Source organism: Ranitomeya imitator, chromosome 1 (assembly GCF_032444005.1).
Source record: "Ranitomeya imitator isolate aRanImi1 chromosome 1, aRanImi1.pri, whole genome shotgun sequence".
Classification (NCBI taxonomy): Eukaryota; Metazoa; Chordata; class Amphibia; order Anura; family Dendrobatidae; genus Ranitomeya; species Ranitomeya imitator.
In genome coordinates this window covers 947,073,478-947,093,091 of record NC_091282.1, presented here as the reverse complement: position 1 = coordinate 947,093,091, position 19,614 = coordinate 947,073,478, and the positions used below count along the sequence as shown (strand labels likewise).

General features: G+C 44.3%; 1 protein-coding gene across 2 annotated transcripts in view; it reads left to right on the top strand.

Annotated features, from left to right (window-relative positions):
- CENPE (centromere protein E) overlaps positions 1–19,614 on the top strand; it is a 206,619-nt gene that overhangs the window by 144,886 nt on the left and 42,119 nt on the right. For both annotated transcript variants that reach the window (XM_069743668.1, XM_069743664.1), the window contains 5 exons: positions 8,550–8,756; positions 11,914–12,018; positions 12,119–12,391; positions 16,803–16,907; positions 17,011–17,283. In XM_069743668.1, coding sequence (XP_069599769.1) covers positions 8,550–8,756; positions 11,914–12,018; positions 12,119–12,391; positions 16,803–16,907; positions 17,011–17,283 — 963 coding nt within the window. The remainder of the gene's footprint in view (positions 1–8,549; positions 8,757–11,913; positions 12,019–12,118; positions 12,392–16,802; positions 16,908–17,010; positions 17,284–19,614) is intronic.

Below are 19,614 nucleotides of genomic sequence, written 5' to 3'. Positions count from 1 at the left end.
TTTATTTTTGACATTTACCAGTAGCTGCTGCGTTTTCCACCCTAGGCTTATACTCGAGTCAATAAGTTTTGCCAGTTTTTTGTTGCAAAATTAAGGGGGTCGGCTTATACTCGAGTATATACAGTACTTATATTCTGCAATGTGGGCACATAGCCTAACTTAATTCTTCAACTTTCCCCAGAGTTGTCATAGGGTGTATAGGTGATACAATGGAGTAGCAATTTTAACCCCGTTAGATGACTCGGTCAATAGCACAATAACTGCATCTGAGCAGTCTGACAGAAGGGGAATATTTTTATGTTATGGCTTTAAATAAGTTTTGGTGGTAAAATGGAATTTTATTTTAGAAACTGATGTAAAAAAAAAAAAAATTTTCTTGGGTAGTTTGTCGTTTTAGTGGGGTATATATTAGTTATTGCTTTTTGAATTTAGAGGGTCTTCATTGATCTGCTAAACTGCTTCCTAAATCATTTTTTGATCTATTGTTCTGCTTATTTGGGCATTTTGTTTTCAGAGTCCAAGCGCATGGATTCTAATGACAGTTTTACCCCTAGATAATTATCTACTATATAAAGCTGAGTGTGTGTGTGTGTGTATGTATGTCCGGGATTGGCATCTGCACCGTCGCAGCTACAGCCACAAAATTTTGCACAGTCACACGTCTGGACCCCGAGAGCGTCATAGGCTATGTTGTGAGGTGAAATTTTAACCCCGCGCTTTCCAATTCACCAAACAATTTTGCCCCTATCTACATAATGGGGAAAAAGTGAAAGGAAAATTGTAGGAGGCAAATTGACCGCTGCCAGATGTGAACAAGGGGGACTTAAAGAATGAGAGCGATGGCGCCAAAGAGTATATACCGTACAGTTGCTAAGGTGGGGCCCCGACATGGGATACTCACCACACACGGGGATATCAACACACAAAATGCGCCACACACTACCATGTGCTTGAACACATATTACCCTCAGCACACATTTCACCACAGATACACCAACCTCGCCACATAAGTTGAAACACAAGTCACCACTCAAAACTCGCCACGCGCAGAACTCGCCACATGCAAAAACTAGGCTCTTGCAAAACTCGCCACAAGTGCAAAACTCACCTCATGAAAAACTCGCCACACGCAAAACTTGCACATGCGGAAAAATTGCCACATGCACAAAAGTTGCAACACATGCAAAAGTTGCCTCACACAACTTGCACATACTCAAAACGCACCACACATAACTCGCCACGCGCAAAACTCGCCATGCGCAAAACTTGCTGCACACAACTTGTTACGCTAACCTGTCACATGCAACTCGACACACAAAAAGTGGCTACACGCATGTTGCCACACAACTCATCTCACAAAAGTCGCTACATGCATGTCGCCACACACAACTCAACACACACAACTTGACAAACAAAACTCGCCCTAAAACACACACAAGTCTGGTATTATCCTTCAAAAATAAAAATCTGATTAAGCAGACAAACTACAAGAGCAACAAATGTACCATATAGGAAATATGGCAGCTATCCGTCACATGATCTGTCTATTATGTGTATGTGTGAGCTAATATATACTGCCAGGGGGAGGCCTTCCTGTTGGCTGGGGATTTATCAGGCTGCCAATTTAGCTTACAAATACTGAGCAAATAACGTGTGAACGAGGTCTAATACAGGAGGAGATGACACACAGGTATATACTATATACAGGGGAGATGACACACAAGTATATACTATATAGAGGAGGAGATGACATGCAGGTATATGCTATATACAGGAGGAGATGACCTACAGGTATATACTATATACAGGAGGAGATGATATACAGGTATATGCTATATATAGAAGATGACATACAGATATATACTATATAAAGGGGAGATGACACACAGGTATATACTATATACAGGAGGAGATGACATACAGGTATATACTATATATAGGGGAGATGACACACAGCAGGTATATACTATATACAGGGGAGATGACATACATATAATAATAATAATAATAATAATTTTTATTTATATAGCGCCAACATATTCCGCAGCGCTTTACAAATTATAGAGGGGACTTGTACATACAATAGACATTACAGCATAACAGAAATACAGTTCAAAACAGATACCAAGAGGAGTGAGGGCCCTGCTCGTAAGCTTACAAACTATGAGGAAAAGGGGAGACACGAGAGGTGGATGGTAACAATTGCTATAGTTATTCGGACCAGCCATAGTGTAAGGCTTGGGTGTTCATGTAAAGCTGCATGAACCAGTTAATTAATTTTTTTTTTTTTTTTTTTAATATAGGCCACACAGGGATCGTTAGGTTAATGCATTGAGGCGGTAGGCCAGTCTGAACAAATGAGTTTTTAGGGCACGCTTAAAACTGTGGGGATTGGGGATTAATCGTATTATCCTAGGTAGTGCATTCCAAAGAATCGGCGCAGCACGTGTAAAGTCTTGGAGACGGGAGTGGGAGGTTCTGATTATTGAGGATGCTAACCTGAGGTCATCAGCGGAGCGGAGGGCACGGGTAGGGTGGTAGACTGAGACCAGAGAGGAGATGTAGGGTGGTGCTGAGCCATGGAGTGCTTTGTGGATGAGGGTAGTAGTTTTGTACTGGATTCTTGAGTGGATGGGTAACCAGTGTAATGACTGGCACAAGGTAGAGGCATCGGTGTAACGGTTGGTGAGGAATATGATCCTGGCAGCAGCATTCAGGACAGATTGGAGCGGGGAGAGTTTGGTAAGAGGGAGGCCGATTAGTAGAGAGTTACAATAGTCCAGACGAGAATGAATAAGTGAAACAGTAAGAGTTTTTGCAGAGTCGAAAGTAAGAAAAGGGCGAATTCTAGAAATGTTTTTGAGATGCAGGTAAGAAGAGCGAGCCAGTGATCGGATGTGGGGGGTGAATGAAAGGTCAGAATCAAGGATGACCCCAAGGCAGCGGGCATGTTGCTTTGGAGTAATGGTGGAACCGCAAACGGAGATGGCAATGTCAGGCAAAGGTAGGTTAGTAGAGGGAGAAAACACGAGGAGTTCAGTTTTTGACAGGTTTAGTTTCAGATAGAGGGAGGACATGATGCTAGAGACAGCGGTAAGACAATCACTGGTGTTTTCTAATAAGGCAGGCGTGAGATCAGGAGAAGAAGTGTATAGTTGGGTGTCGTCAGCATAGAGATGGTACTGGAAACCAAATCTACTGATTGTTTGTCCAATAGGGGCAGTATACAAAGAGAAGAGGAGGGGGCCTAGGACTGATCCTTGAGGAACCCCAACAGTAAGGGGAAGGTGAGAGGAGGAGGAACCAGCGAAACATACAGTGAAGGATCGGTCAGAGAGATAGGAGGAGAACCAGGAGAGAACGGTGTCCTTGAGGCCGATGGAGCGGAGCATAGTGAGGAGGAGCTGATGATCCACAGTATCAAATGCTGCAGAGAGATCCAAGAGAATTAGCATGGAGTAGTGACCATTAGATTTAGCTGTTAGTAGGTCATTAGAGACTTTAGTGAGGGCAGTTTCAGTAGAGTGTAAAGAGCGGAAACCAGATTGAAGAGGGTCGAGAAGAGAGTTATCTGAGAGATAGCGGGTAAGACGGGAGTGGACCAGGCGTTCGAGGAGTTTAGAGATGAAGGGAAGATTAGAGACAGGTCTATAATTAGCGGCACAGTTTTGGTCGAGGGATGGTTTTTTAAGTAATGGATGTATGATGGCATGCTTAAATGAGGAGGGAAAAATACCGGAAGTGAGGGAAAGGTTGAATATTTTTGTTAGGTGAGAGGTGACAGCCGGGGAAAGGGACTGGAGGAAATGTGACGGAATGGGGTCACTGGTGCAAGTGGTCGGGCGAGAAGATGCAAGGAGCCTGCTTACTTCTTCTTCTGTAACTGGTTCAAAGTCAGAGAGTGAACTAGATGCAGTGGGGGAGGGAGGACAGTGCATGGTATGAAGAGATTGGGAGATGATTTCCTGTCGAATATGGTCAATTTTTTCTTTGAAGTAATTGGCCAGATTGTCAGCACGGAGATCCGTGGTTGGGGCCTGCGCTCTTGGGTTGAGTAGGGACTGGAACGTGTCAAAGAGACGTTTAGGGTTATTGGACAGGGAGGTGATGAGGGTGTTGAAGTAGGTTTGTTTGGAGAGGTGAAGGGCAGAATTGTATGTCTTTAGCATGAACTTATAATGGATGAAATCTTCGGGTAGATTAGATTTTCTCCACAGACGTTCTGCGCACCTGGAGCACCGCTGCAGGAAACGTGTTTGCAGCGTGTGCCACGGTTGTTGCCGTCTGTGCCGAGTTGTTTTATGTCATACAGGTATATACTATATACAGGGGAGATGACACACAAGTATATACTATATAGAGGAGGAGATGACATGCAGGTATATACTATATACAGGAGGAGATGACACACACAGGTATATACTATATACAGGAGATGATATACAGGTGTATACTATATATAAGGGAGATGACAAACATGTATATACTGAGGTGAAAATACTGAGCAAATAACGTGTGAACGAGGTCTAATACAGGAGGAGATGACACACAGGTATATACTATATACAGGGGAGATGACACACAAGTATATACTATATAGAGGAGGAGATGACATGCAGGTATATACTATATACAGGAGGAGATGACACACAGGTATATACTATATACAGGAGATGATATACAGGTGTATACTATATATATGGGAGATGACAAACATGTATATACTGAGGTGAAAATGAGAGGTGTGAGGTGAAAATGAAAAGGTGTGAGTGCAAAATGAGAGGAGTGAGGGAAAATAGTGGAGTGATCGGAAAATGACAGATGTGAGGTCGAAATGACAAGTGTTAGGGGGGAATGAGAGGTGTGAGGGAGAAAATGAGGTGTGAGGGAGAAAATGAGGTGTGAGGGAGAAAATGAGAGAAGTGAGGTGCTATAACTAACCACAGATATTTACTATGCCCAGGCAACGCCGGGCTCTTCAGCTAGTCTACTATATAAAGCTGAATGTGTGTGTGTATGTCCGGGATTGGCATCTGCACCGTCGCAGCTACAGCCACAAAATTTTGCACAGTCACACGTCTGGACCCCGAGAGCGTCATAGGCTATATTGTGAGGCGAAATTTTAACCCCGCGCGTTCCAATTCACCAAACAATTTTGCCCCTATCTACATAATGGGGAAAAAAGTGAAAGGAAAAGTGTTGGAGGCAAATTGACAGCTGCCAGATGTGAACAAGGGGGACTTAAAGAATGAGAGCGATGGCGCCAAAGAGTATATACCGTACAGTTGCTAAGGTGGGGCCCCGACATGGGATACTCGCCACACACGGGGATATGAACACACACAAAATGCGCCACACACTACCACGTGCTTGAACACATATTACCCTCAGCACACATTTCACCACAAATACACCAACCTCGCCACATAAGTCGAAACATAAAAGTCGCCGCTCAAAACTCGCCACGCGCATACTATATACAGGAGGAGATGACACACAGATATATACTATATACAGGGGAGATGACACACAGGTATATACTATATACAGGAGGAGATGACATACAGATATATACTATATATAGAAGGAGATGACATACAGGTATATACTATATACAGGTCCTTCTCAAAAAATTAGCATATAGTGTTAAATTTCATTATTTACCATAATGTAATGATTACAATTAAACTTTCATATATTATAGATTCATTATCCACCAACTGAAATTTGTCAGGTCTTTTATTGTTTTAATACTGATGATTTTGGCATACAACTCCTGATAACCCAAAAAACCTGTCTCAATAAATTAGCATATTTCACCCATCCAATCAAATAAAAGTGTTTTTTAATAACAAACAAAAAAACCATCAAATAATAATGTTCAGTTATGCACTCAATACTTGGTCGGGAATCCTTTGGCAGAAATGACTGCTTCAATGCGGCGTGGCATGGAGGCAATCAGCCTGTGACACTGCTGAGATGTTCTGGAGGCCCAGGATGCTTCAATAGCGGCCTTAAGCTCATCCAGAGTGTTGGGTCTTGCGTCTCTCAACTTTCTCTTCACAATATCCCACAGATTCTCTATGGGGTTCAGGTCAGGAGAGTTGGCAGGCCAATTGAGCACAGTAATACCATGGTCGGTAAACCATTTACCAGTGGTTTTGGCACTGTGAGCAGGTGCCAGGTCGTGCTGAAAAATGAAATCTTCATCTCCATAAAGCATTTCAGCCGATGGAAGCATGAAGTGCTCCAAAATCTCCTGATAGCTAGCTGCATTGACCCTGCCCTTGATGAAACACAGTGGACCAACATCAGCAGCTGACATGGCACCCCACACCATCACTGACTGTGGGTACTTGACACTGGACTTCAGGCATTTTGGCATTTCCTTCTCCCCAGTCTTCCTCCAGACTCTGGCACCTTGATTTCCGAATGACATGCAAAATTTGCTTTCATCAGAAAAAAGTACTTTGGACCACTTAGCAACAGTCCAGTGCTGCTTCTCTGTAGCCCAGGTCAGGCGCCTCTGCCGCTGTTTATGGTTCAAAAGTGGCTTTACCTGGGGAATGCGGCACCTGTAGCCCATTTCCTGCACACGCCTGTGCACGGTGGCTCTGGATGTTTCCACACCAGACTCAGTCCACTGCTTCCTCAGGTTCCCCAAGGTCTGGAATCGGTCCTTCTCCACAATCTTCCTCAGGGTCCGGTCTCCTCTTCTCGTTGTACAGCGTTTTCTGCCACATTGTTTCCTTCCAACAGACTTACCATTGAGGTGCCTTGATACAGCACTCTGGGAACAGCCTATTTGTTGAGAAATTTCTTTCTGGGTCTTACCCTCTTGCTTGAGGGTGTCAATGATGGCCTTCTTGACATATGTCAGGTCGCTAGTCTTAAGGCCCCTTCACATTTAGCGACGCTGCAGCGATACCGACAACGATCCGGATCGCTGCAGCGTCGCTGTTTGGTCGCTGGAGAGCTGTCACACAGACCGCTCTCCAGCGACCAACGATGCCGGTAACCAGGGTAAACATCGGGTAACTAAGCGCAGGGCCGCGCTTAGTAACCCGATGTTTACCCTGGTTACCATGCTAAAAGTAAAAAAAAAAAAAAAAAAAAAACGTACATACTTGCCTAACGCTGTCTGTCCTCCAGCGCTGCGCTCTGCTTCTCTGCTCTCCTCTTGTACTGTCTGGGAGCCGGAAAGCAGAGCGGTGACGTCACCGCTCTGCTTTCCGGCTCACAGCCAGTACAGGAGGAGAGCAGAGCACAGCGCTGGAGGACAGACAGCGGTAGGTAAGTATGTACTGTTTGTTTTTTTTTACTTTTAGCATGGTAACCAGGGTAAACATCGGGTTACTAAGCGCGGCCCTGCGCTTAGTTACCCGATGTTTACCCTGGTTACCAGTGAAGACATCGCTGGATCGGTGTCACACACGCCGATCCAGCGATGTCTGCGGGAGATCCAGCGACGAAATAAAGTTCTGGACTTTATTCAGCGACCAACGATCTCCCAGCAGGCGCCTGATCGTTGGCCGCTGTCACACATAACGATTTCATTAACGATATCGTTGCTACGTCACAAATAGCAACGATATCGTTAACAATATCGTTATGTGTGAAGGTACCTTTACCCATGATGGGGGTTTTGAGTAATGAACCAGGCAGGGAGTTTATAAAAGCCTCAGGTATCTTTTGCATGTGTTTAGAGTTAATTAGTTGATTCAGAAGATTAGGGTAATAGGTCGTTTAGAGAACCTTTTCTTGATTTGCTAATTTATTGAGACAGGTTTTTTGGGTTATCAGGAGTTGTATGCCAAAATCATCAGTATTAAAACCATAAAAGACCTGACAAATTTCAGTTGGTGGATAATGAATCTATAATATATGAAAGTTTAATTGTAATCATTACATTATGGTAAATAATGAAATTTAACACTATATGCTAATTTTTTGAGAAGGACCTGTATAGGAGGAGATGACATACAGGTATATACTATATACAGGGGAGATGACACACAGCAGGTATATTATATATACAGGGGAGATGACATACAGGTATATACTATATACAGGAGATGACATACAGGTGTATACTATATATAAGGGAGATGACAAACATGTATATACTGAGGTGAAAATGAAAAGGTGTGAGTGCAAAATGAGAGGAGTGAGGGAAAATAGTGGAGTGATCGGAAAATGACAGATGTGAGGTCGAAATGACAAGTGTTAGGGGGGGAATGAGAGGAGTGAGGGAGAAAATGAGAGGTGTAAGGGAGAAAATGAAAGATGTGATTGGGAAAATGAGAGGCGTGATGGGAAAATAAGAGAAGTGAGGTGCTATAACTAACCACAGATATTTACTATGCCCAGGCAACGCCGGGCTCTTCAGCTAGTATAATATATAACACATAACTGGGGGTAAAAGATTATTAGAATCCAAGAGCGAGGACTCTAAAAACAAAATGTCCAAATAAGCGGAGCAATACATCAAGGATATCCCCAAGATGTCAATTTCCCTTTTTATACCTTTTTATTAAAAAATGTTGCAGAACACTGAAGATGGCAACTTGCAAGACATGGAAGCGCAGTTTGCATCCTTGAGTAATGAGAAATCAAAGATTGAGGAAAAGCTTCTCCATCTTCAGCAACACATGGAAATGATGACAAATGAAAGCAATGAGCTGAGGGTCACAATTCAGAGTCTGCAGTCAGAAAGGGACCAACTGAAGGAAGACCTTGGAGAGAATGTACAAATGGCAAGTATTGGTTTTTGAATGATCTCTTATTAAAAGGTTGGGGGGTTTGTTACTTGTGGTGGTTTGTTTATTTTTAAACTTTGTGTAAGCGTTTTAATATCGCTCCCTCAGGAGCTTGTGACATTGTACAGTTCATTAATAATTAAGGATGATTCTTCCAATCACTGCAACCTGTCGGCAGTTTTTACCCCACTAAATGTCCCCTGCTAGTTTATATTATGGGGATAACCTTTATAATAATAATAATTTTTATTTATATAGCGCCAACATATTCCGCAGCGCTTTACAAATTATAGAGGGGACTTGTACAGACAATAGACATTACAGCATAACAGAAATACAGTTCAAAACAGATACCAGGAGGAATGAGGGCCCTGCTCACAAGCTTACAGACTATGAGGAAAAGGGGAGACACGAGAGGTGGATGGTAACAATTGCTTTAGTTATTCGGACCGGCCATAGTGTAAGGCTCGGGTGTTCATGTAAAGCTGCATGAACCAGTTAACTGCCTAAGTATGTAGCAGTACAGACACAGAGGGCTATTAACTGCATAAAGTGAATGAGAACATAATGCGAGGGACCTTTTTTTTTTTTTTTAATATAAATAGGCCACACAGGGATTGTTAGGTTAATGCATTGAGGCGGTAGGCCAGTCTGAACAAGTGAGTTTTTAGGGTACGCTTAAAACTGTGGGGATTGGGGATTAATCGTATTAACCTAGGTAGTGCATTCCAAAGAATCGGCGCAGCACATGTAAATTCTTGGAGACGGGAGTGGGAGGTTCTGATTATTGAGGATGCTAACCTGAGGTCATTAGCGGAGCTGAGGGCACGGGTAGGGTGGTAGACTGAGACCAGAGAGGAGATGTAGGGTGGTGCAGAGCCATGGAGTGCTTTGTGGATGAGGGTAGTAGTTTTGTACTGGATTCTGGAGTGGATGGGTAGCCAGTGTAATGACTGGCACAAGGTAGAGGCATCGGAGTAACGGTTGGTGAGGAATATGATCCTGGCAGCAGCATTCAGGACAGATTGGAGCGGGGACAGTTTGGTAAGAGGGAGGCCGATTAGTAGAGAGTTACAATAGTCCAGACGAGAATGAATAAGTGAAACCGTAAGAGTTTTTGCAGAGTCGAAAGTAAGAAAAGGGCGAATTCTAGAAATGTTTTTGAGATGCAGGTAAGAAGAGCGAATGTGGGGGGGGGTGAATGAAAGGTCAGAATCAAGGATGACCCCAAGGCAGCGGGCATGTTGCTTTGGAGTAATGGTGGAACCGCACACGGAGATGGCAATGTCAGGCAAAGGTAGGTTAGTAGAGGGAGAGAACACGAGAAGTTCAGTTTTTGACAGGTTTAGTTTCAGATAGAGGGAGGACATGATGTTAGAGACAGCAGTAAGACAATCACTGGTGTTTTCTAAAAAGGTCGGCGTGACAACAGGAGAAGAGGTGTATAATTGGGTGTCGTCAGCATAGAGATGGTACTGGAAACCAAATCTACTGATTGTTTGTCCAATAGAGGCAGTATACAACGAGAAGAGGAGGGGGCTAGGACTGATCCTTGAGGAACCCCAACAGTAAGGGGAAGGTGAGAGGAGGAGGAGGAACCAGCAAAACATACAGTGAAGGATCGGTCAGAGATAGGAGGAGAACCAGGAGAGAACGGTGTCCTTGAGGCCGATGGAGCGGAGCATAGTGAGGAGGAGCTGGTGATCCACAGTATTGAATGCTGCAGAGAGATCCAAGAGAATTAGCATGGAGTAGTGACCATTAGATTTAGCTGTTAGTAGGTCATTAGAGACTTTAGTGAGGGCAGTTTCAGTAGAGTGTAAAGAGCGGAAGCCAGATTGAAGAGGGTCGAGAAGAGTTCTCTGAGAGATAGCGGGTAAGACGGGAGTGGACCAGGCGTTCGAGGAGTTTAGAGATGAAGGGAAGATTAGAGACAGGTCTATAATTAGCGGCACAGTTTTGATCGAGGGATGGTTTTTTAAGTAATGGATGTATGATGGCATGCTTAAATGAGGAGGGAAAAATACCGGAAGTGAGGGAAAGGTTGAATATTTTTGTTAGGTAAGAGGTGACAGCCGGGGAAAGGGACTGGAGGAGATGTGATGGAATGGGGTCACTGGTGCAAGTGGTCGGGCGAGAAGATGCAAGGAGCCTGCTTACTTCTTCTTCTGTAACTGCTTCAAAGTCAGAAAGTGAACTAGATGCAGTGGGGGAGGGAGGACAGTGCATGGTATGAAGAGATTGGGAGATGATTTCCTGTCGAATGTGGTCAATTTTTTTCTTTGAAGTAATTGGCCAGATCGTCAGCATGGAGATCCGTGGTTGGGGCCTGCTCTCTTGGGTTGAGTAGGGACTGGAACGTGTCAAAGAGACGTTTAGGGTTATTGGACAGGGAGGTGATGAGGGTGTTAAAGTAGGTTTGTTTGGAGAGGTGAAGGGCAGAATTGTATGTCTTTAGCATGAACTTATAATGGATGAAATCTTCTGGTAGATTAGATTTTCTCCACAGACGTTCTGCGCACCTGGAGCACCGCTGCAGGAAACGTGTTTGCAGCGTGTGCCACGGTTGTTGCCGTCTGTGCTGAATTGTTTTATGTATAGGAGGAGCAGCTTCATCCAGAGCACTTTGCAGGGTTTCATTGTAATGCTGCAGAGCAGAATCAGGACATGAGATGGAGAAGATTGGGGCCAATGAGGACTGCAAGTTCTTCATAAGTTTAACCTTTCTGATTATGCACCTATATGCATTTCTTTGTGTGTTTTGCATTATTTTCTTCAAATACTACAGATGTGGTTTCCCCTTTCTGGCTGAAATACGTAATCTCAAGGCAACTCTGAAGAGCTCACGTGTATGTGCAGCACACCCATGAAGCTGAGGCCATGTTATTACACGTGTGGGATGCAGATGGACCTGCTTCGGGATTACGCGTCTCTGCCTGAGGGATGTCGTATACCAATGATAAACTACCTCCATAAGATATGAAGCTATACAGATTTTGTATTTCTGCATTATGTTCAGTAACCTCCTGAGCTCCTATGAATTAGTAGTGTTTATTTAATGAGGCAAACGATCTTGACATGGTGCCTTTAATTACAGCAAGTTGCCTTATGAATTGTGAGCAGTTTCTGAGTCGTCTTGTGTCTTCTTCCTTAGTCTATAGAAACTCAGGATGATCTTAGAAAGGCACAAGACGATCTTCAGCAGCAGATACAGATGGTAGAAGAGCTAACATGTAAAACTACATCTTTAGAACAAAAGGTATGGTGTTGGTATCAATACTATATTTTCTGTTCATATTCCACAGATATGATATAGCATCTTTGTCTGTTTTTATTTGTTGTTTTTTTTTCTCTACCAGTTGGCTTCAGTTGAGAACCAATTGCAGGAAACCGTTTTGCTTTTGAAGGAAGCCAATAGTGAGCGAGAGCTTATTGAGCTGTCAAAGGAGAAACTGCTATTAGAACGGGAAGATCTTCACAATGAAATTGAGACCAAAAAATTGGCTCTGGATAAGTGTGAAAAAGAGGGATCTGAAGCTGGCCAAAAAATATCTGACCTAACTGCACAACTGAAAGCTGCGTCCGAGGAGCGGAACAAAATGGAGCTGAGAAATGAAGAATTGCAAAAACTGGTAAAGGACAAAATGAAGCTAAACTTATTGCAATGTTGCTTTAACCGTTTTGCTACCAGGACAATTTTCACACTTGACATAAACACCCCCTCTCCCCACGAATAATAGAGTAAAATCAAGTTATGCTCCCACACTAATATATCACCTGAAAAGCTCTGAAAGTTTTGCATGAAAACATGGACCCCAATTCATTGTTGTTTTTTTAAAGAAGCACTCATCCCATCACCATTTTTATCCCCTTAATATATTGCAATCATCATGTTATATAGCACTGTGTACTTACAATTGCTCATTTTGCCCTTTTACCTGTTTATTCTTCTGTTTTCCATTAGGTCTATGACCTCACATGATTAAAAACGGACTAGCTGAATCCTAAGCTCTATGCAGAAGCAGGAGGTCACCTTTCCCTGTATGAGTCATGAGTCGCTGGAAAAATCCCAGATGGGGAGGAAAAGAGCACCTGAGTCAGGAGTTGAAGAGGGGAATGATAAATGCAGAGAAAAGAGACTTCCTGTTTCTACATAGAGCAGAGAAAAGAATTAGCTGGGTAAAGGCAAAATAAGCAACTGTAAGTACACAGTGCTGTATAATATGATTGCAGTGGATAAAGAAGCACTCGCAAAGTTTTAGCCTCTTTAAAGTCATTACTATATGTGCTCGACTGGTGTATGTTTTTAGTTTTCATTACGCAAGTCTCAAAATACAGTTCAAGGCAGGAATTCCGGTTTTTGGCTTTGCGTTAAATTCACGAATTGCGTTCAGCGTTTTGATGACTTTGGTGCCAAAAATAGCCTCTACCATAAGACAAAAAAGTAAATTGATATTAAAAAAAGAAACACAAAAAAAGGCTGACACAAGAGCCAGAGACTCTCAACACCCGGGGGAAGGAAAATAAGGCCGTAACCCAAGAAAGATCAACTTTTAAATTTATTTGCCAACTTACACAATTAATGCAAACACTATCATCCAGTTCACAGCCGGAATGCACTTATCAGTCCATTGCTGTTGGCGACTGCACTGCCATATAACTCATGGGTGCGGTAATGGCTTTTCTATAGTCTCTGGCTCTATTCTGTGTTCAGTCTCACACACAGGCATACACAGAGCTTCCAGCTCTGCTGCTTGCAAACCAACACTGACACACCCAATCCTTGCTTGAAAGTTTTAATTGGAAATCATGAACATGGGCCACTTCCAAGATGCTGCGTGGAGAAAGAGAAAGCCATTCCACTATCTTCCTACAGATCTCTCCAAAAATAAAACCCTTTGACAGGTTTGCTAAATGTGCCTTCATGAAATGGCTTGATCAAGTCCACACTCTTATTTTGCGTTTAATCACCGCTGTGGCTGTAATTACAAAGCTCTTCAGCGGGTTCAGTGTATTTCTATGCACATCCTGGGGGACACATAAATGCCCTTGTATATGATTTCCCTCACATCCCCCCCACCCCATCTGTTCCAAGTTGTGGGGTTGAACACCAGTTACCATACAGGGTGCTGGTGACAAGGCATCCACATTTGCTTACAACTTCCCATCTTGATGTTCCACCGAGAAACATTTTGCAATGACAAAAACCATCTGGTGACCTGAGCATTCCTCTCCTTGGCAGATCTCATCCAGACTAGGGGTGAATGGTCTGTTACCAACCAAGTAAGTAATAGCGTAGGGATTTCAAGGCCCAGTTGGTGTCCAAACACTCCTTCTTCTCCAGAACGCTATAGTTTCTCTGCCGGGGTAAGTTTCCTACTCAAGTAGGTGACTTTATGTTCCTCTTAAAGGGAATCTGTCACCAGTTTTATGGCATAGCAGCTAAAAATATCACCTTATTAAGTGTCTGCTGTGCATTCCTTACATAGTTATAGAACCCCCTGACTCCCCTTGTATACTCACAAAAACGTTTTTTAATGTGTCCCACGCTGTATGTTAATTTACCAGTCTGGTCTGATGGGCGTGGTTTCGGGTCTCTACATCACGCCCATCGGCTGTTGGTCGCCATCATACATCACAGATAACACCTCTTGTCCTGTGCAACATCTTGCGCCTGCTCAGAAATATAGCTTTTTGCGCCTGCGCAGTATGCTTTGCCCTACTGTGGGCAAAGGCGAAAAACATAAGTGCGCATGCGCCGACACGTACTTCCGGCTCATGTACCGGAACTATTTTTGCCAGCTCATCCTTCATCACTACTGTTTAGAGAGGTTGTTGCTTATCTTCACCTCATTCCTGGCCTCCTTGTGGACTGGTGTCAGAAGGTCCAAAGTAGATATGATGGAGTCTCATCTGTAACCATACATTCCCATTATGTTCATGCTTTTAACAGATTTACATGATATAGTTGCTTGCGCTTCCTCATCCCGGGGTGGAAAAGGCAACCTCCTCCTTCAGATATTCCCAATGTTTGTCGTGTATACTAATTACCCTGACTCTTCCCCCAACAGTGGGTTCTAACCCGGAAGTCAATAACCCATTGACAAGTGTCACTAGTGTCCGAGAGTCCAAAAGAGCATCCACCTGGTGTCTATTGATGCGCACCTGCCACAGATGCATCTGTGGTGTAGACTTGGGCATACATATGGACTGCGAGTTGACTCATCCGGTATCTAGGTTCAGCAGTCAGGGGTCAGTTGGCAGCCACACTTCCCTATCCCTTGGTACTGCAAATCTGTGAGACCGCTTTAAGGGAAACTGTTCTCCTGCCACCCTCATTATGGGCTCGGTTCTGACTGACCCCAACAGAGGGTTGTGTACCTTTTCCAGGCTTCTGAGCTTGATGGAGCTGACGTGATGCCAGCAATGGGGCAGAGTCCCATACCAAGTCCTGGATGGTCATATAACGTTATATCAGGCTAATCACCTGATCTAGATTGCCTGGGTTCCCTTGTCTACCCAGCTCTGTATGGGTAGCAGCGGTGTTCACACCAACCGGTCGACTTTTACCCTCTCTACCATCTGGGTTGGACTCAAGGTCTCTGGCTTGAAACTTTTTTTTTAACTAAATGCAACTAGTCATATGTGTGAGATCTATCGGGTCTGGCCTCCACACCAGAATACTCTGACCATTCATGAGTATTAACACCCATCTGGGCTAGGATCTTGCCTTTTTTGAGCTTCCCGTAGTCCTGGGTGTCATCCTGTCTGCGGTCAATATAGGCCTTCTGAGCATCTCCCATCAGGAACGGGGCCACTGCTTCAGCTCACTGGGAGATCGGCTAACTGTCCTGATCCGTATTTCTCTTTAACACAATGAGAAAGGCTTCCATGTCATCCTTCGGACTAATATTCCTCAGCGCCGACCTGGCCTTGTCCTGGACTGTCGGTGGTGGGGGGCATCTCTCGCAGAGTCTCAATCGGTGGTAGAATCAAGTTGTTAGTCTGCTGTTGCTGCTGAAACTTCTGCTGCGCATTGAGGATCAGATACTTCAGTGGTTCCTCCATCTCTGCGTGCCTGAGTTGCAGCATAGCCAGCTTAATCACAGACATGCAGTTTTATTATGGGTATGCATCAATTCACACTGCCCCGCATTCTCCACCATATGTAAGGCAGCGACTTTCACGTTCGTGCGGTAATGAGACAGTGACCCAAGAAAGTTCAGCTTAAATAGTAACAGTTAGGCCGAAAAAAGACATTTGTCCATCGAGTTCAGCCTATATTCCATCACAATAAATCCCCAGATCTATATCCTTCTACAGAACCTAATAATTGTATATAGTAACGTATAGTAAAATGTCTTTATTTGCCAACTTGCAAAATAAATCCAAACCTTTATCATCCAGTTCACAGCCAGAACGTCCATATCAATCTGTTAGCAACTGCACCACCGTATAACTGACGGGTGTGGTAATGGCTTTGCTCTAGTCTTTGGCTCTGGTTTGTGTTCAATTTCACACAGACAGGCATACACAAACTCCTGCTCTGCTTCTTGCACACCATCACACACACACACACACACCCAACCCTTACCTGAAAGTTGAGTGATCGATCTGTCTCACTACCTTCCTACAGATTTCTTCAAAAATTAAAGCCCATGTCCTGTTTTCCTAAATCTGACTTCATCAATTAGCTTGACCAAGTCCACACTCACTTTTATTTTGTGTTGTAACCACAGCTGTGGTTGTAATTACAAAGCTCTCCTGTGGGTTCAGTATACAACCTGGGGTCATCTAACAACCGTCGTATACGATTGTCCTCACTGCCTCACAGGGCGTATAGGTGTCTAATCCTCAAATATGTAAATCTGGAGTATACCTGTAGCCATTCAAGTTACTGAATCAAAAAAATGCCCTTTAGTTGCAGGGTTGACTAGAAGTGCATCTAAACTCCCCACTTTTAGTATAGGTTGCCTGATTTTAAGAGTGGCTGTTTCCATCTTTTTATAGGAATGATGTTTAATGGCATTTTTCACCCTTCAGTCTACAGAAATCCAAGATGATCTTCTAAAGGCTCAAGAAGAACTTCAGCAGCAGAAGCATAGAGTGGAAAAGCTGACAAATGATATTTCATTACTTGAAGAAAAGGTATGAATTTCCCCATTGTAAATCACTAAATAGCAGCCATATTTGCAGGGATGTCTCACTTGTTTTTGTTGTGTTTTTATATTTATATTTAATCTCCACAAAGTCCTCTTCGCTAGAGAGAGAATTAGAAGAAAAAAATTATATCCTGGACAAAGCTGCTGAAGACAGATGTGTTTTTGATATGTCTAAACAAAATTTGACTACTGAATTGGAGCAGGCTGCGGAGGCCTTAAAGAGCAAGGACTTTGAATTGAAAGAAGCTGAGAAAGAAAAAGCGGCAACTTCTCAGATATTACTTGAACTCACCAAAGAAATAAAAAGTGTTGCACAAGAAAGGGATGACCTGCAGAATTCCAGACAAAAACTGGAGGAGGAGGTATGTTTTATAGAACTGCAATTTGGACGAAAAGGGGATATATAACCTTTATGCAGACTGTCCCGTTTACGCACTACATGTTGGCCTCCCTGACTAGGTCAGCATTTAATTAAGTTTTAGTTGCCAGAAGGAAAATGAAAATTGTATTTTATATGTACCTTGATATGAACTCTGTGTGGCTACGGGCAGGTGCAATGCTGTATCCCCCTCAATTTGCATTCTGAGCACTTGGTCACATCTTGCCCAAACTGAGTCAGCAGCGCTGCACCTCTGCATAGACATTGCAGGAGCTTAGAACCACTCAGTGTTGGCACAACCCCTGTCTGTAAGACTGTACAGAATGAAGGCCGCAAACCAGCGGCGGTAATGACATTAAGTGGAGGTACAGAGCCACTGGCTGAGTTATGGTAACACACTCTTGAATGCTTGATTTTAAGTGCTCAGTATGCAAATTAAAGAGGTGTAATTGGGTACTGCATCCTTGGCCACGCCAAGGGTGCACTGAAGATGACAAAGATGATCCTGCTTCCAAAAAGCAAAGATTTACTGATTAAAAGATGGGTGTAGACACAGCTACGCATTTTGAACATCCATGCTTTCTTAAATCTTTGTTAAAGAATGCAATAGATGTTTGAAGTGCGTAGCTGTGTCTACACCCATGATGAAATCTTTTAATCAGTAAATCTTTGCCTTTTGGAAGCTTGGTCATCTCTTCTCCTACGCCTCATTGGGGGACACAGGACCATGGGTGTTATGCTGCTGCCACTAGGACACTACGTTAACATTGAAAGATTTAACGCCTCCCCTGCAGTATACACCCTCACTGGGCAATATTCAACCAATTCTTGCTTAGTGTCTGTAGGAGGCACTTGGGTCTGTTTCAGACCCCAACGTTTTTATTTTCTTTTTGATTTTCTGTAAATTTTTATTTTTTAATTAACGGAGTGAAGGGGGCGACTGATTCCTTTCAAGGGTCCACCCTCCCCTGAACCATCAACAGGCGAGCACGTGGAGTATACCTCCCCGTACCCTCTCCTGCGACGACTAGGGCACGCCTAATCTACGCTTGGGGCGACGGTTCCTATACGGTTCCGATCTCCCCCCTGTAAGATGGCGAGCACATAGAGTTCTGGCTCTTATGTGCCTCTCCTGGGCTCCACCGCATGTCAAGGCCCTCACATGATGGCATCATGTAGTCCCCACGACAGCTGTAAGTCCCCTGCGGCAGGCACTGATGAAGATGACCGGAGGGTGCTCTCCATCCCCCGACAAAAGCAGGATGGATTGAGCTCATACCCTCGCAATGGAGGCTGCATTCCTACTCGATGGCGGTGAGTAGTTCCCTTCTTCACGCTGCCTGCGTGGGAAGGTGTGGTTCTGGTCCCTGGGGAAAAGTGCCGCTGGCTGGACCCCAGCCGTGGTCAATTGGCGCTCCGGCGCGCACCGCTGGCAGGCTCCAGAAATGTAGTCCCCGGCTTTTCAGCCGGACTAGGCCGCAAGCTTAATTCCCCACCCACCGCTGGAGCCCCGCTCACTATCCAGGCGCTTCTCGTTTGGAACGAGAAGTGCCCTGCAAATCTCGGGGGCCATCTTGGGACTCCACTTCTGCGGGGAAACTGGCCGAAAACGCTGACCTGACTGCTCTGAAGGTGCCAATCTTCTCCTATTCCTCCCTGGGGACACAGGCACAGGACCGTGGGGTAAGCTGTACAGGAGAGCTTAACCATTCCCTGCGAGCACATACCCTGCATATCTGGCCCTCATCTTTAAAGGCACACTATATCTCACCCTAAAGAGGCCAAAAAGATTAACAAAAAGCACACTGTGTTTTTTACCACATGTGCCACTTGTCATACTGCCTTGCCTCGAGCTCACAATACCCCGTTATGTGCGGATTGTGATCCGGCCTGTGTGCAGTCAGCTCCCGCCGCCACCAATGCCACCTCTGACCCTGCAGAGCCTAGTTCCCCTGAGTGGGCCGCTTCCCTGTCACGTTCTATGACTTCACTGGCCAAGGCAATAGATTCCCTCCGGGGTCCCTCTCTAAGTCAGAACGCCATGTTGTCTACCGCAGAGGACTGGGGCGTTGGTACAGATCCGTTCACCAGCAGGGGACGCACCCTGTCACTAAGAGCTCAGGGTGCCAGAAAACGGACCCATGTCGCGGCCCCTGTCCATGGCTGTGCTTGTGCTTTAGCCTTAGAGTTCAATGTCTCGTTCCCCTTCTCCTGAGAACCGCAATGCACATGACTCTGAATAGGAGTCCGATGCATCTTTAGTTCAGGATTCCTCGACTTTTCAATAGACGTTTGATTCTCTTATTGAGGCAGA